The sequence below is a fragment of the Phaseolus vulgaris genome, chromosome 3 (genome assembly GCF_051622355.1).
Source record: "Phaseolus vulgaris cultivar YP4 chromosome 3, ASM5162235v1, whole genome shotgun sequence".
Lineage (NCBI taxonomy): Eukaryota > Viridiplantae > Streptophyta > Magnoliopsida > Fabales > Fabaceae > Phaseolus > Phaseolus vulgaris.
Window position 1 is genome coordinate 16,901,263 of NC_143500.1, and position 25,393 is coordinate 16,926,655.

The 25,393-nt window shown below is 36.6% G+C and overlaps 1 protein-coding gene across 1 annotated transcript; it reads right to left on the reverse strand.

The window, feature by feature from the left end:
• Nucleotides 1–11,709: 11,709 nt before the first annotated feature.
• On the reverse strand, nt 11,710–15,423 carry LOC137806767 (scarecrow-like protein 13). The gene is made up of 2 exons (XM_068607041.2): nt 14,946–15,423; nt 11,710–14,441 (listed from the first exon to the last, which is right to left on the reverse strand). The coding sequence occupies exon 2, from the start codon at nt 14,206–14,208 to the stop codon at nt 12,559–12,561; it is 1,650 nt and encodes a 549-aa protein (XP_068463142.1). The 5' UTR covers nt 14,209–14,441; nt 14,946–15,423; the 3' UTR covers nt 11,710–12,558.
• Between the last annotated feature and the right edge of the window lie 9,970 nt (nt 15,424–25,393).

A 25,393-nucleotide genomic window follows, 5' to 3' on the forward strand; every position in this document is an offset into this window, starting at 1 on the left:
AGTGAGAGTAAAGAAAATGTAAAAATAGAAAAGCAAGAGAAAACCCTTGGGAAACAAAAGGCGTGGGAGAAGAGTGTTCCTTCCCACAAGGTCATTCAACAAGAAGGAAAAGTTGAAAATACATTTGAAAATATACCTCTTGTTGAACAACCTAGCATTACCTTTTGTAAAGGAACACTTGCAAGCCTAGAAAAAAAAGAAGAATCCTTAAAAAAGGCTTGCATAGATAAAAATATAGTAGATTATTTTACATACATGCCAAGATATCACCAAGTGAAGGTCAAGTCATCTATAGGCATCTTCAAAGACAATTTTTTATGTGAAGTAGTGCCTAAAGAAACTTGTCATGTCTTATTGAGACAACCTTTGCAACGAATTGAAATTTCCATGAACAAAGGTTGTATCAACGAGACTACCTTCACACATAAAAGAGAAATTCTTCATGAAGGAGAACTCATGGGTCAAATTAGAGTTGATAAAACTCTAGAGCTTTTAAAAGGAAAATTATTGTCACCCATGAGAAAAGAAGTTCAAAGACATTACCTTAGGTACAATTCTTGTTTTCAAACTACACTCAAGGCAATGTCTCATGAACTCTATACTCCTTCACCTTTTGCAAATGATCCTTGGGAAGATATAAATTTCATATTAAAACTCCCTAGGACAACAAAAGGTTGTGATTCAATCTTCATGGAAGTGGATAAACTCTTCTTAAGAAAAGTGACAGGCCTCCATGATTTATTTTCAAAAATAAGGGATAGAGCTCTAAAATTTGAAAACATAGCTCTCCCTTCTATGCTTCACGAAATCATGAGGGACACCCACAATTCTTGGGATAAGAATCCTTTTCCTTTTATGCATGCATACAATGGAGTAGTCCACAAGATTACTCATATCTCTCCATTTGAAGTTGTATGTGAACATAGTCCTCTTGCCTTTTTAAAGTTGTCACCATTTCCTAAAGGGATTATGCCTAAGGAAAAAGTAACTACTTTTGGAAATTTTAGAAAACATAAGAGGATTAGAAGGCACCTACAACCATCAAAAGGGAAGCATTGTGAGAAGTTGACCAAAACAAGAGAAAAACAAAGATGGCAACTTCACACAATTAATTGTTCTCCAAATACTCACTCTAACTCCTTTGCTTTGTTTCAAGATTCTCATAGGTTGATATTTGATCCGGGAGGACACACCTTGACGAAGCAAGAGGCTGCTATCCGAGATCAAGTTAGCAAATATGAGGATAGATCTTTTCCCGAAGGAGGAGATGATGGACACCATCCAGCCACAACAATCCCCCTCAAAAGCAAAAGCTTTGGATTTGAGGACAAATCCTTTTCAAGAGGGAGGGGATGATGGAGGAGGGCCCAAGCTCACCACACGATGAAAGCCAAGCCTCCAAGACTAAACGGTCTAGCCTATGATGAGGAGCGTCTAGACTCAAAAAGGAGCGTCTAGCCCATGAAGAGGAGCGTCTAGGCCATGATGAGGAGCGGCTTATAAGGAGCATCTAGGCCATGATGAGGATTCCTTCTAGACCGTCTAGCTTCACATACACATGGGTCTAAGCTACGGTTTTGGGAAGAGAAGACCTTTGTAATTGTTACATAAAGGCCCATTAGGGGTGCTTAGTAATTAGAGTAGTGTAGAAAGCATATTTGTGTGAACATTCTAGAAAGACCATGGAGGGGGTGAGCATAAAAACTAGACACACCCCTCCCTATGTGCTCATTTGTGCACCCATGTGCCATGTGCACCCATGTGCTTCACATTTACATTTCATTTGGCTAGCATTAGGGTTGCATTATGGTCCTCCTTAGCCTATAAAAGGAGGAGCCTACACCTTGTATTTTCAAGTTTATTGTGAGTAAAGTTATGCTGCCATTTTATGCCAAACTTTGCTTCTCCCTAGAATCCTAGGCTCTAAACTTCAATTCCTTCATCTTTTCCCTTGGGCTGGCCGAACCACCCAATAACCACACATAGCATGCACCTACAAGATCAACACCACTCCTAGGAGGATCTTGCTCACCTTCATTCATTGCTTCCGCCCCATTACTCTACATTGATTCAAGAAGAACTTCATGAAAATGCCATCACTAAGAACATGCAATCAGATTTTTTAGATCCTATTTTCCTTTTCTTAGAATCAAGTAACATCACTTTAGCTAAACACCCCCACACTCTTAGGTATTTCATATTAGGTTGATAACATTTCCACAACTCATAGGGTGTTTTACTAGTTTTCCTATGTGGTATCCTATTTTGCAAAAAGCACGCAGTCAGCAGAGATTCACCCCATAAATTATCAAGAGCATTAGAACTAATAAGCATGGCATTCATCATTTCTTTAAGAGTCATATTTTTCCTTTCAGCTACTCCATTAGACTCAGGTGAATACGGTGGGGTTACTTCATGAATAATACATTCTTTTACACAATAATCATTAAATAAAATATATTCACCACCTCTATTTGATCTAATTCTTTTAATTTTCTTATTCAATTAATTTTCTACTTCCGCTTTATAAGTTAAGAACATGTCAAAAGCTTCATCCTTATGTTTAATTAAATACACTTTGGTGTATCTAGAAAAATCATCTATAAAAGTTACAAAATAATTTTTACCACCTCTAGACATGGTTTGTTTTAAATCAACAAGGTCGGTATGAATTAAACCAAGAAGTTTAGTTTGACGTTCTACAGAGTGACATGTTTTCTTCGTTATTTTAGATTCTACGCATATATCACATTTACTATTTTATTTGTCATGCATATTGATTAATCCTAGTTGTTGCAATTTCATAGCATACGAAGAATTCACATGTCCTAATCTAGCATGCCATATATCATATGAATCAACAATATAAGCAGAAGATTCAAATTCATTAATAACTTCAAAAATGTTCAATACAAAAAGACCTTGATCAAAATATCCCTTCCTTACAAAAACATGTTTTTTTTCATAACAATCTTGTTAGATTCAAATTACACTTTAACCTCAACTTTGCTTAGCAATACCACGGAGATCAAATTAAATCTAATTGATGGCACATGTAGCACACCACTCAAAGCCAAAGTTTTACCAGATGTGAGCTTCAGAAGAACTTTTCCTTTTCCTAGGACAGGAGTTGTTCTTGAGTCACCGAGATAAACTTATTCTTCTCCATCCCCACACTTGTGTAGGAGGTAAACACATTTCTGTTTGCACATATGTGTTGAAGATGGTTGCTGCCCCTTCAAGACATGCGTTTGATGAAGCCATTTGTGTACATTTCATGTATATTTACATTTGCTTTAAGAATGTCTTAGGTAGAGTTTAAAGAAGTTGGCTTGTGGTATCCACGTAACATCTCATTAAGTTTAACAGGATATTCTGATTCAGACTTTGCAGGTTGCAAAATTGATAGGAAGAGCACCAGTGGAACCTGTCACTTGCTTGGATGAAGCTTGATCTCATGGCAATGCAAAAAACAGGCTTGTGTTGTTCTCTCCACTGCTGAAGCAGAGTACATTGCAGCAGGGAGTTGCTGTGCTCAAACCATATGGCTAAGACAACAATTGAATGACTTTGGTATCTTACTTAACCATATACCTCTGCTGTGTGATAACACAAGTGCAATCAACTTAACCAAAAATCCTGTCATGCATTCAAGAACCAAACACATTGAAATTAGGCATCATTTCCTAAGAGAACACATATCAAATGGAACATGTGAGATTAAGTTCATTGGTACAGATTTACAGTTTGCTTATTTGTTCACAAAACCATTGGCTAAAGATAGGTTTAACTTTCTGCTAAATGAATTGGGAATTATAGATGTCAATTGTACCTCACAGTGAAAAATTAAATCTGTTTATTTGCAATTAAATGTGTTTATTTTTGGTACTGATATGCTTTGATGACTAGGAAAGAGAGATTTTGATCTTTGACTGTTTGACTGACTTAGTGGGTATTAACCACTGTACCTTTGACGGTTTTGGTCATGGTTATGTAACCGATTTGATGGTTTGGGTGCTCACTCAAGGTGTGGTATGTGTGCTTCGTGACCCTAAATATTTGCTGCATATTTTCAAAGATTCTCTGCACAATTTCAGAGCATAAAATCTTCATGTATATCCATTCATAACTGCTCCATCAACTTATTCATTCTACAATATAAATCTGTGTAAAAATCTGCTACCCACATTGGTTGTCCATTTTCGGTTCTCACCATTTGAAACTACAAGAAAATTTTGGTTCAACCATGGCTTCTTCTTCAAGACAGAAAAAGAAAAACCAGGACAGGCAAAACACATTTCAAAGAGTGCTAGAAGGCTGGTTCGCTGGAGATAAAGAGGGTATCAATGCCTACATCCATGAGATGAGCAGAAAGCAGATTAACATACCTAAGGTGCTGGATTTCAACTGGCTGAAATAAAAAAAACTGGCAGAAACAAGGTCTACACTGAAGCACTAGAAACTGAAAAAGCTGCTGGAATTAACGGGTAATGTGTATCCTGATTTAGTTAAGGTGTTTTACACTAATCTAACCTTGGATGGAAAGAACATTGTCTTCTATGTGAAATGGATCAAAATGAAGGTCACAAGTGATGTCTGGAATTCAGTGGCAGGAATCAAATATTCTGGACTAAAGGTTGGAAAAGAAAACACAAGTGGGATTCAGGAATTCAACAAACTTCAATATTACAAGAGCTGTATGAGGTCCCCTACCCAGAGCATAAGCAGATTCCATGCAGGTCATTTGAACCTAACACCATGTCTTGTTGCCTACATTATAGCATGGCAGCTCATCCCAAGACGTACAAATCATGTTGTGTTACATGAAGAGGATTTAATCCTTTTATACTGCATCATGAATCTGATCAAGGTTAATTGGGTATATATCATCAATGAGCATATGCTGAAATCCAAAAGATTAACTCATTATCGCTTTCCTTATGCTATACTTGTTTCGAAATTGATTGACCACTTTGGCATTGGAACTTCCAATGAGCGAAATGATACCATCAAAGCTGTGAGTGAGATTGACAACTCAACTCTCACAAAAATGGGATTTCATAAAGTGGAAGACAACTGGGTGATTCTCAAAGGTAAGGATCCTCAAGAAGAACGTGGAGCCTCAAACCTCAACAATGAAGATGGAGATGAGGTTGTTCCCATGGAAGATGACACGGTTCAAGCTACAGAACACTCATGTTATGTTATCCATCACTCCTACGGGCAAGAACCATCTGCTGATCATGCTGGAAGTCATAGGACAAGCTTTCCATCTGTAGAAATCAGAGGAGACTCACCTGCTCCCCAATCAGTGCATGAAGAGGCTGCTGCAACTCATCAGAATGCTATTGTTGCCTATCAAACTCCAGAATACCGAGGTGAACCATTATCCATGTTTGAAAGGCAAGTTCTGTATCGCCTTGATGTCATGACAGCAGAACAGAGGGCATATTTTGAGACCACTCAAGCAAGGTTTCAACACCTTGATGATCAAATTGAAGGAGTTCAGGTGCAGCTTGCAGAGTTATACTACAAAGATTAGAAGTATCTTGTTTTCCATGCTTTCTTTTATCAGTTTTTAATTTCTGTAATGTTGAACAATTTGTCTTTGGTTTCTGGACTTTTATGGTTATGTTTCTGTTTTATCTTCCCTTATGCCTAAATGTTGTTTGATGAATCCAAAGGGGGAGAAAAATAGCTCACCATGCTAGGTGAAGCTAGCTGAAATAGGAAGTTACATTCTGCACCTTAAAACAGATTCACATGTTATGCAATGTTTCAATTTTCTGGTTTAGTATTTGGTGCAGTACAGGTTCTTAAAGCAACAGAGCTATGGCGATTTGTCTCCATCAAACAAGGGGAGATTGTTGAAGATGGTTGTTGCCCCTTCAATACATGTGTTTGATGAAGCCATTTGTGTACATTTCATGTATATTTACATTTGCTTTAAGAATGTCTTAAGTAGAGTTTAGAGGTTGTTTAAGAGTAGGCTTTTTGCTGAGTAACTCACCTTTTAACCCCTGACCATGTGATAAGAGCAAGCACAAAATTTCTTAAACTGTTTTTCACATGTTTTGCAAAAAACACATTTACTGCATAAAAAAAAAATATGTTCTTTTCCAAATAAACAAATTCTTTTTTAAACTGATGCTTTGACTAAGTCTTGTGAAAATAAGATTTTGTGCAATCAAGTATTTTGACTAAGTCTTCACTCTTTCAAAACGATTGCGTTTCAATAGTTAAGTCTTTTATGTTATCATTTTGAAAAATAAATCTGTTCATCTGTAAATGAATAGATTCTTTTTAGTCTGGTGCCATGTTTATCTTAAACGGGTTTTTCGTTTTGTTTCTGCACCAGAATGGTTGACTGAGTCTCCTTCAGATAACAGATTCTCTAACTGTTTTTGAAAATAAATCTGTTCATTTTATTTTCAATCTGTTCTTTTTATAACAGCTTTAACTGTTTTTTGAAAATCTGTTATAAGTTGTTTTTCTATAAAAAGAAAACTTGTTCCTGCGTTTGAATATAGATCATACATTTGAGAAAACAAGTTTTACATCATAGAATTAAGGATTTACAGAGAATTAAGGATTTACAGAGAATTAACATGTGTTCTTGAAAGATTTCAAAAATCAAAGGTGTGCTTGTTCTTGTTTGGTTCCAAATCTTGGTGAGAGGTGTTGCTACTGTTTAAGCGATCTGTTCTACTGGTTTAAGGCAGATTTCTGCATCCTCTATCAGGTGTATTCGTTTCACATTTCATTTCTTGTAAAAGTGTGGTTGTAAACTCTTCTTGATAGGGTTTCTTGAAGAGTGTGTATGCTGAAATAGTGTTTTTCAGCAAGTGTACCAAAGTTCTTGTAGGGTTCAAGAACAATGGTGTTTGTGGTTGTTTGAATTGTGATTTACTGAATTTCACCTTGGTTTAGGTGAAGACTGAATGTAGCTCATTGGAGTGAACCAGTATAATTGCTTTGTCTTCATTCTCCCTTAATCTCTGCACTCTAATTCACGCTTATCTATTAATCTGCCAGAAATTGAATCTGTTCAATTAAAAATAAATTTGTTCTTTCTGGGCTTGTTCATACAGTTCTTATTTTCTAGAAAATCAGCTTGGTTCTGTGAAGAAGATATATGATCTGTTAAATACAACTGAAACAGGTTGATTGTGATAGGTTACCCAATTGATTGTCAAGCTAATAATTGAACCTTTATCACTTGCCTATAAAATTGAAGGTCACTGATTTGTGTGTTTCACAATATACTCCTAAAATCAGTGTGTGTATCTGGAAAATCAATCTGCATAATCTCGTGATTAACTTGGTTGATATAAACGTTTTCAAACATAAACAGTGCCAAAATAAATCTGTTCATTTCCAAATAAATTGATTTATTTTCTGTGTACTGTGATAAATATTGATTCTGCGAGAAACTTTTAAAAGGTCAATTCACCCCCTCTTGAACTTTGACATTATTAAACCCAACAATATGTGTCTGGTAGCCCCAGAGTTTACCACCCATTTGCTCACATTTGTCACAAGGTTTACTTGTGAAACGACTGCCACAATAGTATTTTACCCTTCGACTAGATTTGCCTTAGGAGGATAGTCGTTTTTGGCCCTATGTTTGCACTAAGGTGCATGATGGCCTAGCTTTCCACAGACAAAGCAATTACTTTTTTCTTGAAAGTGGGGTTAGTTCCATTGGGACGAGAGAATTTATTATATTTCTTTTTATATCAAATTTGTTCTCATACCTTTTTGGAGCTAGTTTGTCTTCTACCATGTTTGCTTTGGCAGACAAAGTTTTAGCCTTTGCAGCAGCACACTCCTTCCTGTTTGTGTCTTCAATGATGATGTGGGTGATCAGATATGATAGTGACATTTGTTTGTGTATGTGCTTCAGTTGTTGTTTGTAATCCGTCCAAGATTGCGGATGTTTTTTTATCAAGAGTTCGAACACGAATTCATCCGGCAAGGTTATGCTTTCAGTTTTGATATCTTCAATCAGATTGTGATATTCGTTTATCTGAATTTTGATGTCTTTGCCTTCGATCATCTCCCAGCGGTAGTAGTTTGCAATTACGAACCTTTGTCTGACGATATCTTCAGCAGTATATTTGAGGATAAGAGAATCCCAAATATCTTTTGCATTCTTATAAGAAGTATAGACATCGAACAGATCGTTAGATAACACACTGAGTAAGGTGTGACGACATACCTTATTTGCATGGATCCAATCATCAACTTGTTTCGCAGTCGTGCTTGAGTCAGGTTTAGAAGTTGTAAGTGCAAGAGCAACTCCGTACATGTCCAATAGGGTGGGCACGCGTTCTTGCCAACGTCAAAAATTCTAACCGGTAAAGACTTCAATTTTTTCGAGACATCTGGAAATGGTTTCGGAAAAATGGTTTGCATTGCGGAAATGGTGTTTGACGTTTTCAGAGCAGCGTTGTTGGTTTCGTCTGTCTTGTCAGCCATAAGTCCTTACGATTGTAGTAAATGAGGCTTTAAACGCAAACAAAATTGATTTCTCGAGGCGCGAGTAAGCATTGTCTGTAAGGACTTATCCGCGGTGTATTGTGCAAGTCCCCCAAGATACAACAGAAACTTCCCGGTAATTTTCAAGGATCAGAACTAGCAAGTTATTCTTAAAAGTGTAAGAACCCAATAGAACCCAATATAATAGTAAAATAAAATAAAGTAAATGAGGAGAGAGAAAGTGGGAAAAGGTGAGAGGAAGAAGATGGTGAACGTAGTGGGTTTGAAGAAGATGAAGAGGTGAGTGTGTGAGATGTGATTTCTGAAGCAAAGGAGCTCTCTTTATATAGGCAGAGGAATCAACAATTTGTTGCAACTTCCACACTCACGTGCTTCGTGCTTCCGTTTCAGCATCTCAACCCTAGAGAAAATTGAAGGAGATCGTGCGAGAATCGTGGTAGAAAGAAGAGAAGGGTTAAGGAGAAACCCTAACTGCAACAATGAAGGGTTCATCTGATTTTTCCAAAAATACTATTGCATTTTCGCAACCTCTCTTCCACCACCTCCGAAATTTCTGCAACGATAACATCTTCCACTACCTCCAAAATTTATACAACGACAACGTCTTAGGTTTGTTTTATCTTTTGCAATATAGGTTTATGTGTTTGATTTACAACACTTTTTCTTTTTTTCTGTAAAAAAAAACATTTTCAAACTTTTTTTTTTAATAAAGACTTTCCTGTTGAATATTATTATACAATTTAAATTTCAAATTAATTAAAATTAAATATTTTTTTATTTTTTATTTTCATAAATATAATAATAAATCAATGAACACTCCTAAAAGTGTTTTTTCTAACACCCAAGATTCGGTCGCTGTCGAATGAATGGATTTTCTGTAAAGTATTTTTATATTCCAAAAAACTCATTAAATAATGAATATAACGACAAATTTTTGTTGTTGAATTCATTCGTAATTTTGTTGGGCCAGAGGAATATTGTAGTGTGTCCAAATGAGGAGTTTTATTTTATTTATTAGAGGTGGTGTTCCCTAATCTAGTGGTCAGCACCACAGAATTAGTTTCATCCATCAGATCCACAAATCATGTTTTCAGTTGACACATTTTAGAATTAGAGTAGTGAGTGGCACATCAATATCAACACGTTTTAGGGATAGTGGGTTAGTCATAACAAATATCAACACGTTCCAGTTGACACATTTGGAATTTTTCTTATATTGTCTTCTAGTACACAAGACACATTAGTTGTTAGACAGGAGCATGTTTTGAACACGTTTTATTGTAGGCCTATACACGTAACTACGAAGATAAATAGAAACTAAAACTGGAGTTTCAATGTAGTAAGATATAATAGGCTACTTATACATCATAGATTGTGACATATTAATCAAAATACAAATATAATACTTCAATGTGATGTATCTTATCGAATTTATTCACATGAAATTTGTATGGTATACGGTCTACAACGTTATGAAACTCTTCTAACCAAAAGAGATGTAGTTGAGGCCGATAAAACTTCGAGGAGAATCCACCTGCAAAAGATACTTTAATACTCAAGTCACTAAGAGTATAAAATATAATGAGTATAGTATAAAATATGAGTTGAAAGTACTTCCTGTATTGTGTATTTGATGATCCTTTATGTAGAGCGTAATATGATATATATAGACCGAGTTGTAACTTGTCCGCCTTTAGTCATGATTCTCTCTTAATTGAGTGATTAAGGTTAATTGATTGAGATCCTCTGACTTAAATGCTCTCTCATAACGTTAGATACACAGGTCAAAAAATGACCCATAAATGACCAACCATCGAGCCAGATCCATGACCTTACATGCCATCAGCCTCAGGCGTAGGCCAATGAGACTATGGTGAGTTGAAATTTGAAAGATGAGCCATTTGTTATATTTCATCGAGTCAAGCCCATGACTTTATAGGAGCAATATACTCAATAATGATATATATAAATTTAGTAATATCTAGATCTACATAGTTGAAACTATATGAGAGATCATGTTGAATATATATCAGAAATTTAAAGTGTTATATAATTAAGAATGAAACTAATCTTCAATCAAACATGTTAAACCATTTGTATTATTAGGCTAATATAAGGTTAAGTATCCCGATCAAGATCCATTTGTTTAACTCTATAAATAGTTGACATGAGACCTATAAATGATATATTCAATAGCATTCATTACTCATAAATATACTTAAACTAACTAACTAACTTGAGCGTATCTACAAGTGAGGATAAATGTGGGCTAAATTTTTTCAATTAACATATGTTATAATTGTTTCTTTTGAGAATGTTTTACAATGATTTTTTTTTAAATGACACCAATATTATTTTTTTGTTAATAATTTAATCCAAAAAAAAATCAACAAACATTAGTTATATATTTTTTACCAATGTTAGATTAGGAAAATTTTCAAACATTAATAAAAAAAAGTCGCCAAAAAAACCTAATTTAAAATAAAACTTTATCTGTGATTAATGGATATAACTTAATATCACAAAATCGATTACATTACTTATTACCTAATTACTTATTACCTAATTAGTTGGAATAAGTGATTTAAAATTTTAAGATTTGATTATACAAATGATTTTGTTTCAATCTTTTTAACTACATAATTAAATATTTTGTATGAAAAAAAATAAAAAACATTACTTTGCTGATAAAAAAAACATTATAAAAAAAAAGTTAAAAGCATTAGAATAGAAGGTGAACCAAAAATGACCTGATGTGACTATTAAAAAGTAAGAAATCAGGTGCACCACTGCTTTAAAAAGGATTGCATTGATCTATGTCTTTGATTAAGGTGTGAATGTAGGAAGAAACCATTAACCATGATTACGACATAAACACGCCGATCCCTATGCTTCCACACCTCTTCCTTTATCCTCCTCCACTTCTTGCATTCAGCTTGGGACACGAAGGCTTCTTAAAACTAGTTGTCATATGGATAATGAAATTATTTCTTCTCACAAATGCTTTATCATAAAAACAAAAACTAACTATTGAGTTTTGTTTTCTTCTGTCGGTCAAATTATACATTAACTAACTATATCTTGAGATCAAACTTAGTCGCCACTTGAATCAACATTGAAATGCATACCGAATTTAAACAACATTCTTGAGAAAGCTCACAACTTACACAATATACACTCAGGAAAACGTTGTTTGTGCAAAGCAAATAAACTTAAGAAGTAAATTTAGTTAAATAACAAGATTGGAGTTTCCAGCTCATTTGACATTAGATAAATAACACTAAAGCCCGCGGAAGAGGCAAGGAAAATTACACTAAAGTCATAGCAGACGTTTTTTTGGTTCTTTCATTTGAGTATTGGCATAGCATTTACAAACATGCTTTGAGATTATGCAGTATATAGAACAGAGGTAAATCTCAATTCCTAAAGAGAAACTAAGGACATATGGTGAACATGAACATATGGTGACTATGGATGTCAGACTTGTGATCATGTTTCAGTCATTGGAGGCAGAGATCAGTGACATTGGGTGGACATGAACATCATCTCTTCCTTACCCTTTGATGAGATAAATGCAGGGATCCCTTGTGGAGATGAGGTGATGGATCATGCAGCAATGGAAATTTTCAGGTTTCTGTGGAGTCTTCCTGGAACAACCTAATATACTCTGAGGCAGCTACGTTACTAGAGTGATCAGGAGGAAATGCAGAGACGGTGGAGATGAGAAGTGGAACGTATGAGGCGGTCTGCAGAAGTGACAAGTGGCAACTTCTATGCCTCATACAAATCACCTTACACAACAATCGTTGGTTGCTTGATGGCTGAAAGGCTAAGCAGTGTTTTGTAGAACATCAAAAACATAATAGAAACAGAAGAGGGATGGTGTAGGATGCTTCCTTATGCAGTAGTTTTTTTCTTTTTATGTCCTTCCTGGTTTGGTTGTCTTGTATCCCTTTTAATTTAATTTCATTCTTTGCTTATAAAAAAAAAAAGACATATGGTGAATTATACTCAATTAAAGGTCAAAAAGGAGGCCAAAGCACTAATGAGTCAGTTTCACCTCCAAGCAGAAGAAGTGGCCATATGTCTGTTCATCCAACCAAGATAAAGGGCATCATCTCTATGTTCAAGCCTGTAATTTTGACTGAAGTCGTTTAGGAGATTTTGGGTAGCAACCATCACCGAAGAACTCAATTGGCACTGTTTAAATCCAGCCATGGAAAGTCTTGACCTCCACTTTCCCAAAAGTTCATGCCTCTCCACCCTCTCAACCCCCTCACAAGCTATCATGTTAACAATGTCTCGAGCCACACAGTGCTGCTCTGCGCTAATCCGCTTCTTATCATCTCTGGGGCAAGCCACATCTATGGATTCAAACATGGCAGTGTAATAATCCAGGGTCTCAAGAAACCTGGAAAAGAAAGGAGATGTGTTGGTGTTGGATTCTTGCTCGACAAGGGTAACAACCTTGGGAGACAAGCTCTTAACCAACCTCAACAATCTATCTCTGTGATTCTCAGTGCTCACACTCTCATCTGCCAAGTGGTGCAAAACAAAAGGAAAATTTACAGCCAGAGCTTCCCCAGGTCGAATTTCAACATTTCCTCGCACAACCTCACAGCCAGACATTGCAGCACTGTGGAATTCAAACGGAACTCCACAAGACCTGGCAAATTCTGACAAACTTTCTCCTACAATCTCAAGTCCTCCACCTCGAGCATGAAACGACTGCGAATCATCAACACCGGTTACGCGAAGGGAAGGGGGTCCCCCAGGCCTATGTGCAAGAGCCTGGATAAGTAAATACCACTGTCTGCCCTGCGCTATTTGGAAATCCATTATATGAATCCTGGACTCATTAGCCATAGCTTCTAATATGACAGCATTTGCAGATATGTATGCAAACTTCCAGTATGGGCAAATCTGGTACAGGATGTGCATGTAACTCATTAGTTCTTTGCTTGTTGGTTGTTCACACTTCAAGGATTTGTAGATGAGATCCCCTGATGATTCCAACCTTGCTCTAAGCCCCTCCAACAAGTAAGAACCCAACCTCTGAATCGGATCTCCAGAGACTGATACCATTTTTCCCAATACATTATCCATCCACCCTCTTGCTGTTGGAATATCATCATCAGACACGGCCTGTGCACATAACCTGAAGACTCCTTTCAGGTCAAATCCTGAAATATTATCAGCAATGTCATCCCAGTTATGTTTAGCCAACTGAGATGCTCCGTAGAGTCTGCTACCCTTGGCGCAGCAGCCAAAACTGTCTACAATGTCCAATTCCTCAGGCCCCAACAATGAAATCTCCAGTTCTCTAAGTTTGTGCTTCAGTTCATGCCCATCATCAACGCTAGACAAACCGCTTATTGGCGATCCATAGGTGTTGTCAGAGGAAGGGTGGTGATCTGAATAGCAAGACTGAGAACCTTGTGGAGAAAATGGACTCCTTTTAGATGATACACTGGCATAGGAAGGAGAATCATCACAGTCCAAGAAACCAGTAGTGGGTGCAGGGCATGATTCCAGAGTAAAGTATTGCTGCTTGCAGGTTTCAAAAGAAACGCTAGTTCCCTGGCTGCTGCTATCACGGCCATCATGGCATAGATCGCTTTTCAACACTTGATAAATGCCTCGCACAGGCTGGTGGTGATAGAAGTGTACACCAGCCGAACTTGGGTGTTTCTGAGACGTTTGCATCTAGAAAAAACTTGAAACTACGCCAAGAAAAACTAATGAGAATAACAAGTACTCAATCTTTGTGATTGCGAAGGTTCCTCCCAACCACACTGGGTCACTCGATGGTCATACAGAAACACAGAGCTTAGCAGTAAAATTTCGCAGATTACTCACAGCCACCAGTTTAATATGAGTTGCTAGATGCAATAATTGTTTGCCAACAACCGTTCACCGACGTTTTGAGGAAACACAGTCTGCATGGTAAGATAAAATTATCAGCAACACTTCACGGTGAATAGACAAAAATATATTAAAACAACTTCACAGGTCAAGATCTAAACAGTGAAGTGGAGCTGAAGAAAAGTAAATTCAAGCTTCAAGAAATACATAATTAAAAACGTTTGATCCAGAATCCTGAGAGCTATACAGCTTCTCCAGGAGTCGTGAGATGCAAACTCACTCTTACGGAAGTAGGATTTCTTTAAAGCTTTAAGTTATCATACACAAGTAACCAGTTAAGTTTCCCAGCTGAGACATCATTAAATAATAGAACACCGAAGAAAAATTCCCTATGTTAATAAGGTAACCAAAAAGCACAGAAAAAAAAGGAAAAATATAAATTACTGGTGACGTGTTTCCGAGGAAAAGAACTTTTGATCAGATACGGTATTTTTAGGATTGTCGAAACACACCCACAAATTGCAGAAAACATTTTTACAATAATAAGGAAAGAAAGAAAATATAAGACTGAATCATACATGGCAAGAAACTCATTCCCGTCGACTGCCACACTCGCAAATCGTTAACATCTTCAGAAAGTGAAAGGCTTGAAGTTGACCTCAAGACTTATAACAACAGAAAAGAGAGTAACCATAGAAAAAAAATGAATTAATAAAAGTGGAAGCAGTTTCTGAAAGCCCAGGAAATTGAATGGTGAAGAGGAGGGTTGACAAACGGGAATCCTATGTTGGGAGTGTGGAGAAAAGGGTGAATTTAGAATATTGAAAGAAAAAATAAATGAAAAAGCGGGAAGGGAGTGAAAGAGAAGAGAGCAATGATCCAGCAGATGAGAGAAGGGTGAAGCAATGTTCAGAAGACATGAACAGATGTAGGTGAAACCTAGGAAGTGTCCATTGAAAGCATAGGTGTTTGTGATGGTAGAGTCAAAGTTGTTTGAGAGAGAGAGAAGGCACAGAAAAAAAGTATGTACTAGTTGTGGTGAGTCTGAGTTATGATTTTATAATATAGAAATATTGAAAGGAGTTAAAAGAAAGAGTAGGTATGGCACATGTTGGAATCACACTGTGTAATAATATTACTCGGTTGGGTTGAACAATGTTAAGGAAGGAACTACGAAAGTCGGCTAAACTGCAAATGTGGACTTCAATTATTCTCTCTCACTCATCAACTTATTCTTCGACACGTCAAATCAAAAATCATCTCAAACCATTTAATACCTAAGGGATTTTCTTAATTACTAACCTATAAAATTACAGCTAAAATAAATATGGAAGAGTTCATTTTTCTTATTAAATTGTCTTCAAAGAAATGCTTTATTATTAAGCTATAGTCATGAATCTAAATAAGATGAATGAAATTGGATTTTTTTTAAATGTAAACCCTTAATTGGGGAATTAGGGAGAAAAGAAAAATGAGAACTTGTAGGACATGTATCCGTGAAGTGTCAAATTAAAAAAAGTATTTGTTGGTATTTCTGACAAATCTAGTACGATTTTAACACAATTTTAAAAAGAGAAAATACATCAATTTTCTAAAAACTCAAATATATTGTATAAATTTTTATTATAATTATAAAAATAAAAAATAAATCATTTTGAACTAATCATGAAAATATTTTTCTATTTAAAAAAATAATTTAAAACATACTTATGTCAATAAATCTTTACTATCAATTTACATAATTATATTATTTAGATATCCGTGTTTTCGTATCTATATTTTATATATTATATGTATTTTTTATCCGTGTTCATGTAAAATAAATTTACATTTTAGATATTATATATATTTATTTCTATTTCTATGTGTATTAGTGATTTCTATGTGTATTAGTGTCTGTGTCTCAGTATCATGGTTGAAATTGTTGGACGTGACATTGTGTCTTATCTCATCGATCTTATCTATTGGGCAACCCAAATTGAAAAAGAAGAAACAAAAATAAAATAAGAAAATATGAAGGCGCGTCACAGAAGAAAAAAAAAGGGAGGAGAAACAACGTCACCCTCCACTAGGACGTCACGTGGGGGCAGACCAAAACCATTACTCTTTTGTTTCATATAAATATGAATATACCCTTTTTACCCTTCCTTAATATTATTATTAATAAATATATCATACAATGCTTGCAAGATACTCTCAATCTCCGCCTTTCATCTTTCCCTTCCTCCAATCACCACACGTTCCATTCCTCATCAAAAATCCTAATTCTTCTTCTTATCTTTTTACACCACACTTTTCTTTTTACCTTTTTATTAAACATTTTCATCCCTTTCATAAAACAATCTTTATTCTTTTAATATTCATTCTTTATTACTTTTTTTATACTTTTACTTATTTATATATTCATTGAGAACTATTTTAGATTTTAATTATGTAAATTATATATTAATTTAAAATCATTTTAAACTATTTTTAGACCTCTGTGTGCTGTAATGTAAAATAGAATACTTTATAAATAATTATTTGGTATTTTATAATGCATATAAAAGAAAAATAAATAAGTGCATATAATAATAGTTTTTATGATAATTGTGGCCATATGTTGTGTATAATGATTGTTGGAAATGGTCGACAAAATAAAAAAAGTAAAATAAATTCAAATAATAAAATGATAATTTCATGGTTAACTACAATCATTGAATGATGGCCATTATCCATTATGAGTGTGAGATATAATATCGATTTCCTATAATAAAGATCCTAAACAATCATTGAATTTCATTTTTTTCAATAACACGTATTGATAACGATTCTAAAATCATTATTAAAAGTTTATCTTAATTATTGTTAAAAACTTTATTTCTGTCTCACATAATCTTTTTAAGTTGGTTATATTTTTGGTTAATAAACAATATAGTGTTTTATGTAATTGTGGAGTGGATTTTAATTGATATATAATTATGTATATATTTATAAAGTTAGATTTAAGTAAAAAAATTATAGGTTTCAAGATAAAGTGTTTTTTAATATAAAAGAATTTAAAATATAATTTTATCATTAGAGATTTTAAGAGTGATGTAGAAAGCTTGTTGTTGTAGAATTTGTACGATGAAGATCTTATATTCTTTTAATACAATATCTTATAATTAAAAAAACTATATCTAAAAAAGTGCTTTCGTAAATTAAAATCCTGTTGAAAAAGATTTTAGTAAAATTGGGAATGTGCAGGGAAAGTGTTCCTAGAAGAGTGTGGTGATATGTGTTGTGTGTAGGTGGAAAAGTGTTGGAGTCACTTATTCGAAGTGACAGCATGGGAAGTTTATCACAGACTTTTCTCTCACAAGCAACACAAAACCCTCAACGCACTTACCGACTTTTTATCTTCTGAGACAAAAAGGAAAAGGTAGAAGGTACAGAAACCGCTGAGAAGGAACGATGAACATCTTTTGAATTCCCTCAACTTAAGTCCTTTGCAAGTTGACATGATTGTAGAAAAGTATAAAGTGTTTTCTTCATCTGCCTCCCAATCTAAAATATTCACAACAATTAAAGCAAATGAATGTGATTCTCTTCTCATTTTCTATCATTCACTGACTCCTTTTCCAGTATCTTCTAGTTTTAATTTATTATTTAGTTATAAACTTAAAAAAATACCAAATTAAAATTTTTCTATCAAAATAAACAGAATTAATTTAGTTGGAAATTATAATACGGGCTGCTCGTGTCGTTGTTAGGCCACCACTTACATAACTGCATTCTAAATACTTTTTATTTTTACATGGATATACCTATATATATTTTTTGCCTTTAGTTAAAGACATACTTTTATATTCATAAATAATACCTTTTTATGTTTTTTATAATGGTCACTTGCACATCATAACATACTATTTTTTTTTTTCTGTCGCTCATGTCTTCTATCACGTCCCCTACGCGTACTTCTTCTCCTACGCATGTTTCTTCGGTCACCATGGCGGCAACCACCGCTTTCGTGCATCAGATCTCCACTCCTATCTTCTTAAAGCTTGCGGAAGACAATTTTTTGCTATGAAAACAGCAGGTCCTTGTCATTCTTGATGGTCTTCTGCTGTCAAAATATTTGGATGATTCTCAACTACACACTCTGAACCTTCTTCTATTCCTGTGGTTTCTCATCCGACTAATACACATCCTATGGTCACCCGTGCAAAGGTAGTTTATTCACAAACCAAAGGTGTATCACGCTTCAGTTGCTTCTCTTCCTCTTATTCCCACCTCTCTCAAAGAAGCTATCGCTTCTCCTGTCTGGCTCCAAGCCATGTGTGAAGAATACAATGCTCTTCTTTCAAACAAGACATGGCCTTTAACTCCACTACCACCAGGAGCTCCTCTTGTGGGCTAAAAGTGGATTTTTAAAACAAAGCTTACTGCAGATGGCTCTCTTCAACGGTGCAAAGCTCGTCTTGTTGCCAAGGGATTCCATCAAACAATTGAAGTTTATTATGTAGAAACTTTCAACCCGGTTGTCCGCCATTCCATCATTCGACTTGTTTTAGCGCATGTCGTGTCCTCTCGTTGGTCTATATAACAGATTGACATCAATAATGCCTTTCTAAACGGTGACCTACAAGAATGTGTCTTCATGCAACAACCACCAGGTTTTAGCACCACTGCACTGCATCATGTCTGTCAACTTAACAAAGCCATCTATGGTTTGAAACAAGCGCCTCGATCCTGGTTCCTTAAGTTAAGTACTACTCTCCTTCATCTTGGTTTTAATCCCACTAAGAGTGATACATCTCTCTTTGTTAAATATACTCCTACCTCATCTCTTTTTGCATTAGTTTATGTTGATGACATTCTAATCACTGGTTCTTCTGACATTGAAATTTCCTTTCTTATTTCTAACCTTCATTCCTTTTTTTCCTTTGAAGGATTTGGGTCCCCTACATCATTTTTTAGGCATTCAAATTACTCGCACAGCAAGTGGGAACATGCATTTGTCCTAGTCTCAATACATACGTGAGCTTCTACAACGTACAAACATGTTGGCTTCTAAGCCTTATCCCACTCCTATGGTTTCCAACACTCGCCTCCTTCAGAATTCCTAAAAAATATTCAATGATCCAACTCTTTATCGCTCCATCGTGGGTACTTTTCAGTATCTTCTTGTCACATGTCCTGAACTTTCATACTTCATCAATAAGGTTGCTCAGTTTATGCATTCTCCTCAACTTCATCATTGGCAATTTGTGAAGTGTATTCTTCGGTATTTAGCTAGAACAATTGATCATGGTCTTCTTTTACACCAACAATCTTCTTCCTTCATCTCTGATGCTGATTGGGGTGCAGATCCTGATGATCAAAAGTACAAAGCGTATTCTTCGGTATTTAGCTGGAAAAATTGATCATGGTCTTCTTTTACACCAACAATCCTCTTCCTTCATCAAAGCTTTCTCTGATGCTGATTGGTGTGCAAATCCTGATGATCGAAAGTCCACCTCTGGTTTTTGCATCTATTTGGGTTCAAATCTCATCTCTTGGTCAACACACAAACAGAAAACTATTTCACACAGTAGTACAGAGGTCGAATATAGAGCAATTGCAGCTGTCATGACTGAGATTCTATGACTTAAATCTCTTCTTCATGAGCTCCACATCCAAACTCCACCTCCTCAGATATTTTCTAACAATCTTAGAGTTGTGCTTTTAAGTGCAAACCATGTCACGCACTCCAAATCCAAGCATTTTGAGTTTGATCTTCACTTTGTTAGAGACAATGTGCAGAACTGTGTGGTTCAACTTGTTCATATTCCTGGCCGTTTTCAATTGGCCGATCCTCTCACCAAGCTCGTCTCTGGTTCTACCTTTCTTTATGTATGTCATAAACTCAAGGTTGTCCCCAATCCAACCATGAGTTTAAGGGAGGGTGTTAGGCCAACAGTTATGTAACTGCATTGTAAACTACTTTCTGCTTTTACATGGATATACCTATATATATCCTTTGCCTTTCTGTAAAGACATACAATTTTATATTCATAAATAATACCTTTCTCCATTTTCTATAATGGCCAGTTGCACATCATAACAGTTGTTTTAGTCTATTTCGCATTTGACTTGCAAAATATGGATTGAGTTGGTTCGTTTTATAAAAGTTGACACGGATTAAATTTGTTCAATTTCAACCATCCTAATATATCTATTTGTTCTAAAAACTCAAATTCAAAGTTGGTTCATCCAAATAATTGTTAAGTTGTGTCCTTCTAACATTAGTAGCTATTTGAAGCTTGCGTATTTTTAATTCTAGCTGTTATTGTTAGAATATATGGCCTTAAACGAGAGGGGGTGAATTGTTTAAGAGAGTTTTTTTGAAATATTTTTAAGGTTTAACAAATTTCTTTGTATGAATCCAGAACATAAATCAGGTTAGCCAAGAACAAAAGCAATAAAACAACAGAGCAACAGAAAAACAATCAGTTGTTTATGCGAAACAATTGGTTGTTTATACCAGAAAAACTTAAGACATAATTTAAATGAGTTTGAGGGTAAGAGAGAAACACACCAACAGTTTATACTGGTTCACTCTTAAGCCAAGAGCTACATCCAGTCCCCAGAAAATCACTAGGCAATCCACTCAGTAATCAAACTAGATTACAAAACACAAACCACCAAAGTAGTGACCTTGAACCCTTCAAGAAACACAATCCCTTTGGCAAAACACACACCAAGAATATTGATCTTGACCACCTCAAGAGCACACAACACTCTCTGGCAACACAACACCAGAAATACAGAAGGTTGAGAAGGGATCACACTTGTTTGCAGAACAAACTGAAATCAATACAATTGCAATCCTATTCCATTCTCTTTGAAAACCCAAAGCTTGATGTGAATGTTCAAATCTTGAAATCAACTTTTTCACAACTGAAAAACTCAAATGTGTTTCTCTACTCTATTTGAAAACATAAATAAACTATTTATATTTTCCAAAGATTGGTCAAAGCATTTAATGAAGGAGTGTATTCAGTTGGAAATCATTTAACACATTCAACCATCAAAACATAATTATGTTAGGATTTTCAAAGAAACAATCGATTGAAACCACGAAACAACCGATTGTTTGGTTTGGCAGTTAAGTCAACCAAACTTAAAACAATTTTCAACCTTTTCAAAAATTCCTAAGAGTAAAACAACCGGTTGATTCGACAATACAATAGGTTGTTTTCCACTTAGTTGGAAAAACACTTTATTTTCTAAAAGGTTTCAATTCACATTAGTTTTAGATTCAACAAAGGAGTGGATCACATTCTATTCTACCCAGATCCCTCCCAAAACACAACAGCAACTCCAACCTTGCATCAAACACATAGGATTTGGATTCTTCAAAGCACTTTATCACTCTTGATCAACAATCTCCCCCTATTTGATGAAGACAAATACTTGGTTGCTTGTGTTGATCTTGATTGAATTTGAAATTGTACCTGCAAAACAAAAGCTATGCAATCCAAAGCATCTTTCATTGCAGGTTATGATCATACATCAACTATTTTTCTGCATAAACATAAGAGCAGAAAAAATAGCCAAAAAACATAGTAAAAACAGCTTCACACAAACCAATAATGCAACAGAAATTAAAAAACTGAATAAAAGCAAAGTTATAGCAGTTTGTAAGACAACACAAACACCATATTCTCCCCCTATTTGTCTTCACAAATAGACTATAGGAAGAGATTAAACAAAATTTCAAAATAAAGCAATACAAAGATAGAAAGAACATCAAAGCCTTGTTAGTCAAGCTTAACAATCGGTTGTTTCGACAGATCAACCGGTTGTTTTTCTCCAGTCTACCTTTCCATACCGCAGCTCGAAAATTTGATTCTGAACAACTTCAATCTGTTCATCAAGCGTTTGAAATTGTGTATCCATCCTTTGAAATCTATTATCAAAGTTATGAAAGTTTGAAACACAAAGATCATGAAGATTCTTTGATTTTCCGCAAACCCATCTAGTCTATTCACCATGTAGCTCTCAAAGGGAGACATTGAAGGAGTCCCATCTCCTTGATGTTCAACACTTGTCCCGACACCAAAATCAGTAGCAGGTTGTTCTGTATCTGGAAGATCCATATCAGCACCTTCATCATCTTCTTGATCTTCTTCACCATGTTCAGCATGAAGGCCACTTGAGAAACCACCTTGTCCACCATCCTTACTTACCCATTTTCCATTGATCTTGGTAAAACCCATCTTTCTTAGTGATCCATTGTTCACTTCAAATGTTGACTTCACCAACTAAGATGTTTCACCATCAAGATTCACTTCAAAATAATGTAAGAATTTAGAAATCAAGATAGCATAAGGGTAATGATAATCACTTAACCTCATAGACTTTTGCATATGCTCCTTGATGATACGTATCCAATTAATCTTGACTTTGTTAATCTTAGACCAGCCACAATAGCCCACACCTCATGAGTGATCTCCATATCCAGACCCTTGACATGAGAAACAAGATTGTTACCTTCAAATTTCAAGTTGGTGTAGAAGACCCGAATGAGATCCGGATAGATGTTTCCTTTCATCTCCAAGAACCTCTTTAACAACTGTTCTTTGAGAAGTCTCCTCACATCATCCAGTTTTGACTCTTCAACCAGCCAAAAGAGACAACTTTTGGGTTGTTTATCACTTTTCTACTTGTTTCAAAGCAGCGCCCCGATGTGCACCGATGAGGCAACATCGCCCAACCTGTTTATAGTAGGTCTGCCTAGAAGGATGTTGTATGCTGACGCGACGTTAACCACCAAGTACTTTATATTAACGGTACGGGAGGAGGTGCCATCGGTGAAGGTTGTCCTCTCACCAAGTACTCCACATGCCCTCTCACTTCCACCTGATCGCCTTTAAAATCATACAGATAGTCGTCGTACGGTCTCAGTCGATCTGGTGACACCTGTAGTTTGTTGAATGTTGACAAAAACATCACATCTGTTGAGCTCCCTTGGTCAACGAGAACTCGGTGTACCCTTCTCCCTGTGGTGACCACCGAGATCACCAATGGATCATTATCATGGGGGACCACGTCCCTCAAGTCGGTATGAGTGAAGCACAGGTCGAGGTCGGCGGGCTGATCAAACGCCCAGACCCCCACTGTCATTACCTCCCTTGAATATTTTTTCTGCTACGAAGCGGTGCAACCTCCTCCAAAACATCCTCCAGAGATGGTGTTGATTTCGCCATGGATAGGCACTTCGCGCCTCTGTTCCTCCTCCGACGACTCTTGCTTTGATTTCTCCTGACCTCCCACCAAATAATCTTGTAGGAGGCCTACCTTCATCAACCCTGACAACTTATATCCAAGGACTATATAATTTTCCACATCGTGCCTAAAGGCCTTGTGGAACTCGCACCAAGTATTTTTACTTGGCCCCAAACCCTTGTCAGTTTTTGGGGGAATGTCAGTTTGCTCACTATGTCGGGCATGGCGAGCAACTCCTTGTACGACACCTTGAACTTGGTCGTCTATCGACTTTGACCTAGATTGATTCTTCTTTGACTCGTAAGGCGTCTGTCGCGCCGACGACTTCTTCTCCGTTGCAGTTTCGTGTACCCTCATGGGTTGGGTACGATTTCCATTGCGTGGCTTGTATTTTCCAGCACCCGCGTTCCCGCACTTCGTCGTTACAACTTCCTCAACAGCGATGTGGGCGATAGCTCGCTGCCTGATTTCGCTGAAGGATCTCGCCCGACTTCTTATCAAGGAATCGCTGAATGGCCCTAACAGGACCCCCTGTTCGAAGGCGTGGACTGTTAGAGCCTCATCCTAGGTATGGAGCCTTACCACAAACGCCTCAAACCAAATCAGGAAGTCCTTCAGAGGTTCTCCTTGCCTTTGCTTCACCCCAAAGAGGTCAAAAGGGACAGAGGGTGGAGCTTGATTAACTATAAATTGTTCCCTGAACAACGCAGAGAACTGTTCGAACAAAGTTATGTGGCCATCTGGAAGGCCAATGAACTAATGCAACGTCGTGCCAGTGAATCATGAACAGATTGTAGTGCATAGCATCTGTCCCTCCCGAGATCATCATCTGAGCATGGAAGGCTGTGAGATGGGCTTCCAGATCTTCTGCACTCGTAAAAGTAATCTTGGGCATCATGAAATTCATTGGTATAACGACATCCATGATCGCCTGTGAGAAAGGCATTGAGAGAGCCTTGGCTTGGACGGGAGGGACTCACCCTTCTGTGGTGTGCTCTTCCAAGCGTTGCACATCCTTATGCAGTTCCTCATTGGCCCTGCGCAGCTTGTCGTTAGTTGCTCGTGAGGCGTCTAGCTCGAGCCTGAATTGGTCTTGCCTTTAGGCTTGCTCGGCTCGGACCTCAGCCAGAACCCTTTCTTGCTCAGCCCTGGACGCCGCCACCGCCTCCTGGAGAGCGGCGATGTTCTCCATGAGTTGTTATATGGTGAGGTTATCACCTCCTTTTGATGTTGTGGGACCTTGCCTAGTAGTCCTCATACTGCTTAGTAACTTTGATCACAAATGTGGATGGGACCTAGTTTTATCGGACCCCACGGTGGGCGCCAAATGTTCTTGCCGATTGACTTGGTCGTCGGTAGACTTCTGTAGGCGAGCTCGGACTCCGTCTACCTCGTGGTGGAACTCATGCTTTCCTTAATATGTTGTTCCTATTAAGACAGATGGCGCCCTGACGGCCGGTAGCACAACGACGGTCAAGTCAGTACAAGGCTATAATAAACAAGAAGTATCTAATTTAATGGTTAGTAAAGTGTTAGCCAAGCGTTAGAAACAACCTCCTCTAACCAGGGATCTTGAGTCCCTTTTATAGAGTGTCGCTAGGTTAACTTTTGCAGTAACTACTTTTGTTACGAGAATCTTATCTTGAGTAAGGACATATTCAATGGGAGAAGATCCCGCTTCATTGTGTGTAATCTTAACAGCACAGCTGCACAAAATCTTATTTCCTAGGAGTGTATCAAATCTTAACAGAATAACCACCTGGATACCCACTTGGGTATCGTTCCCCAGGAT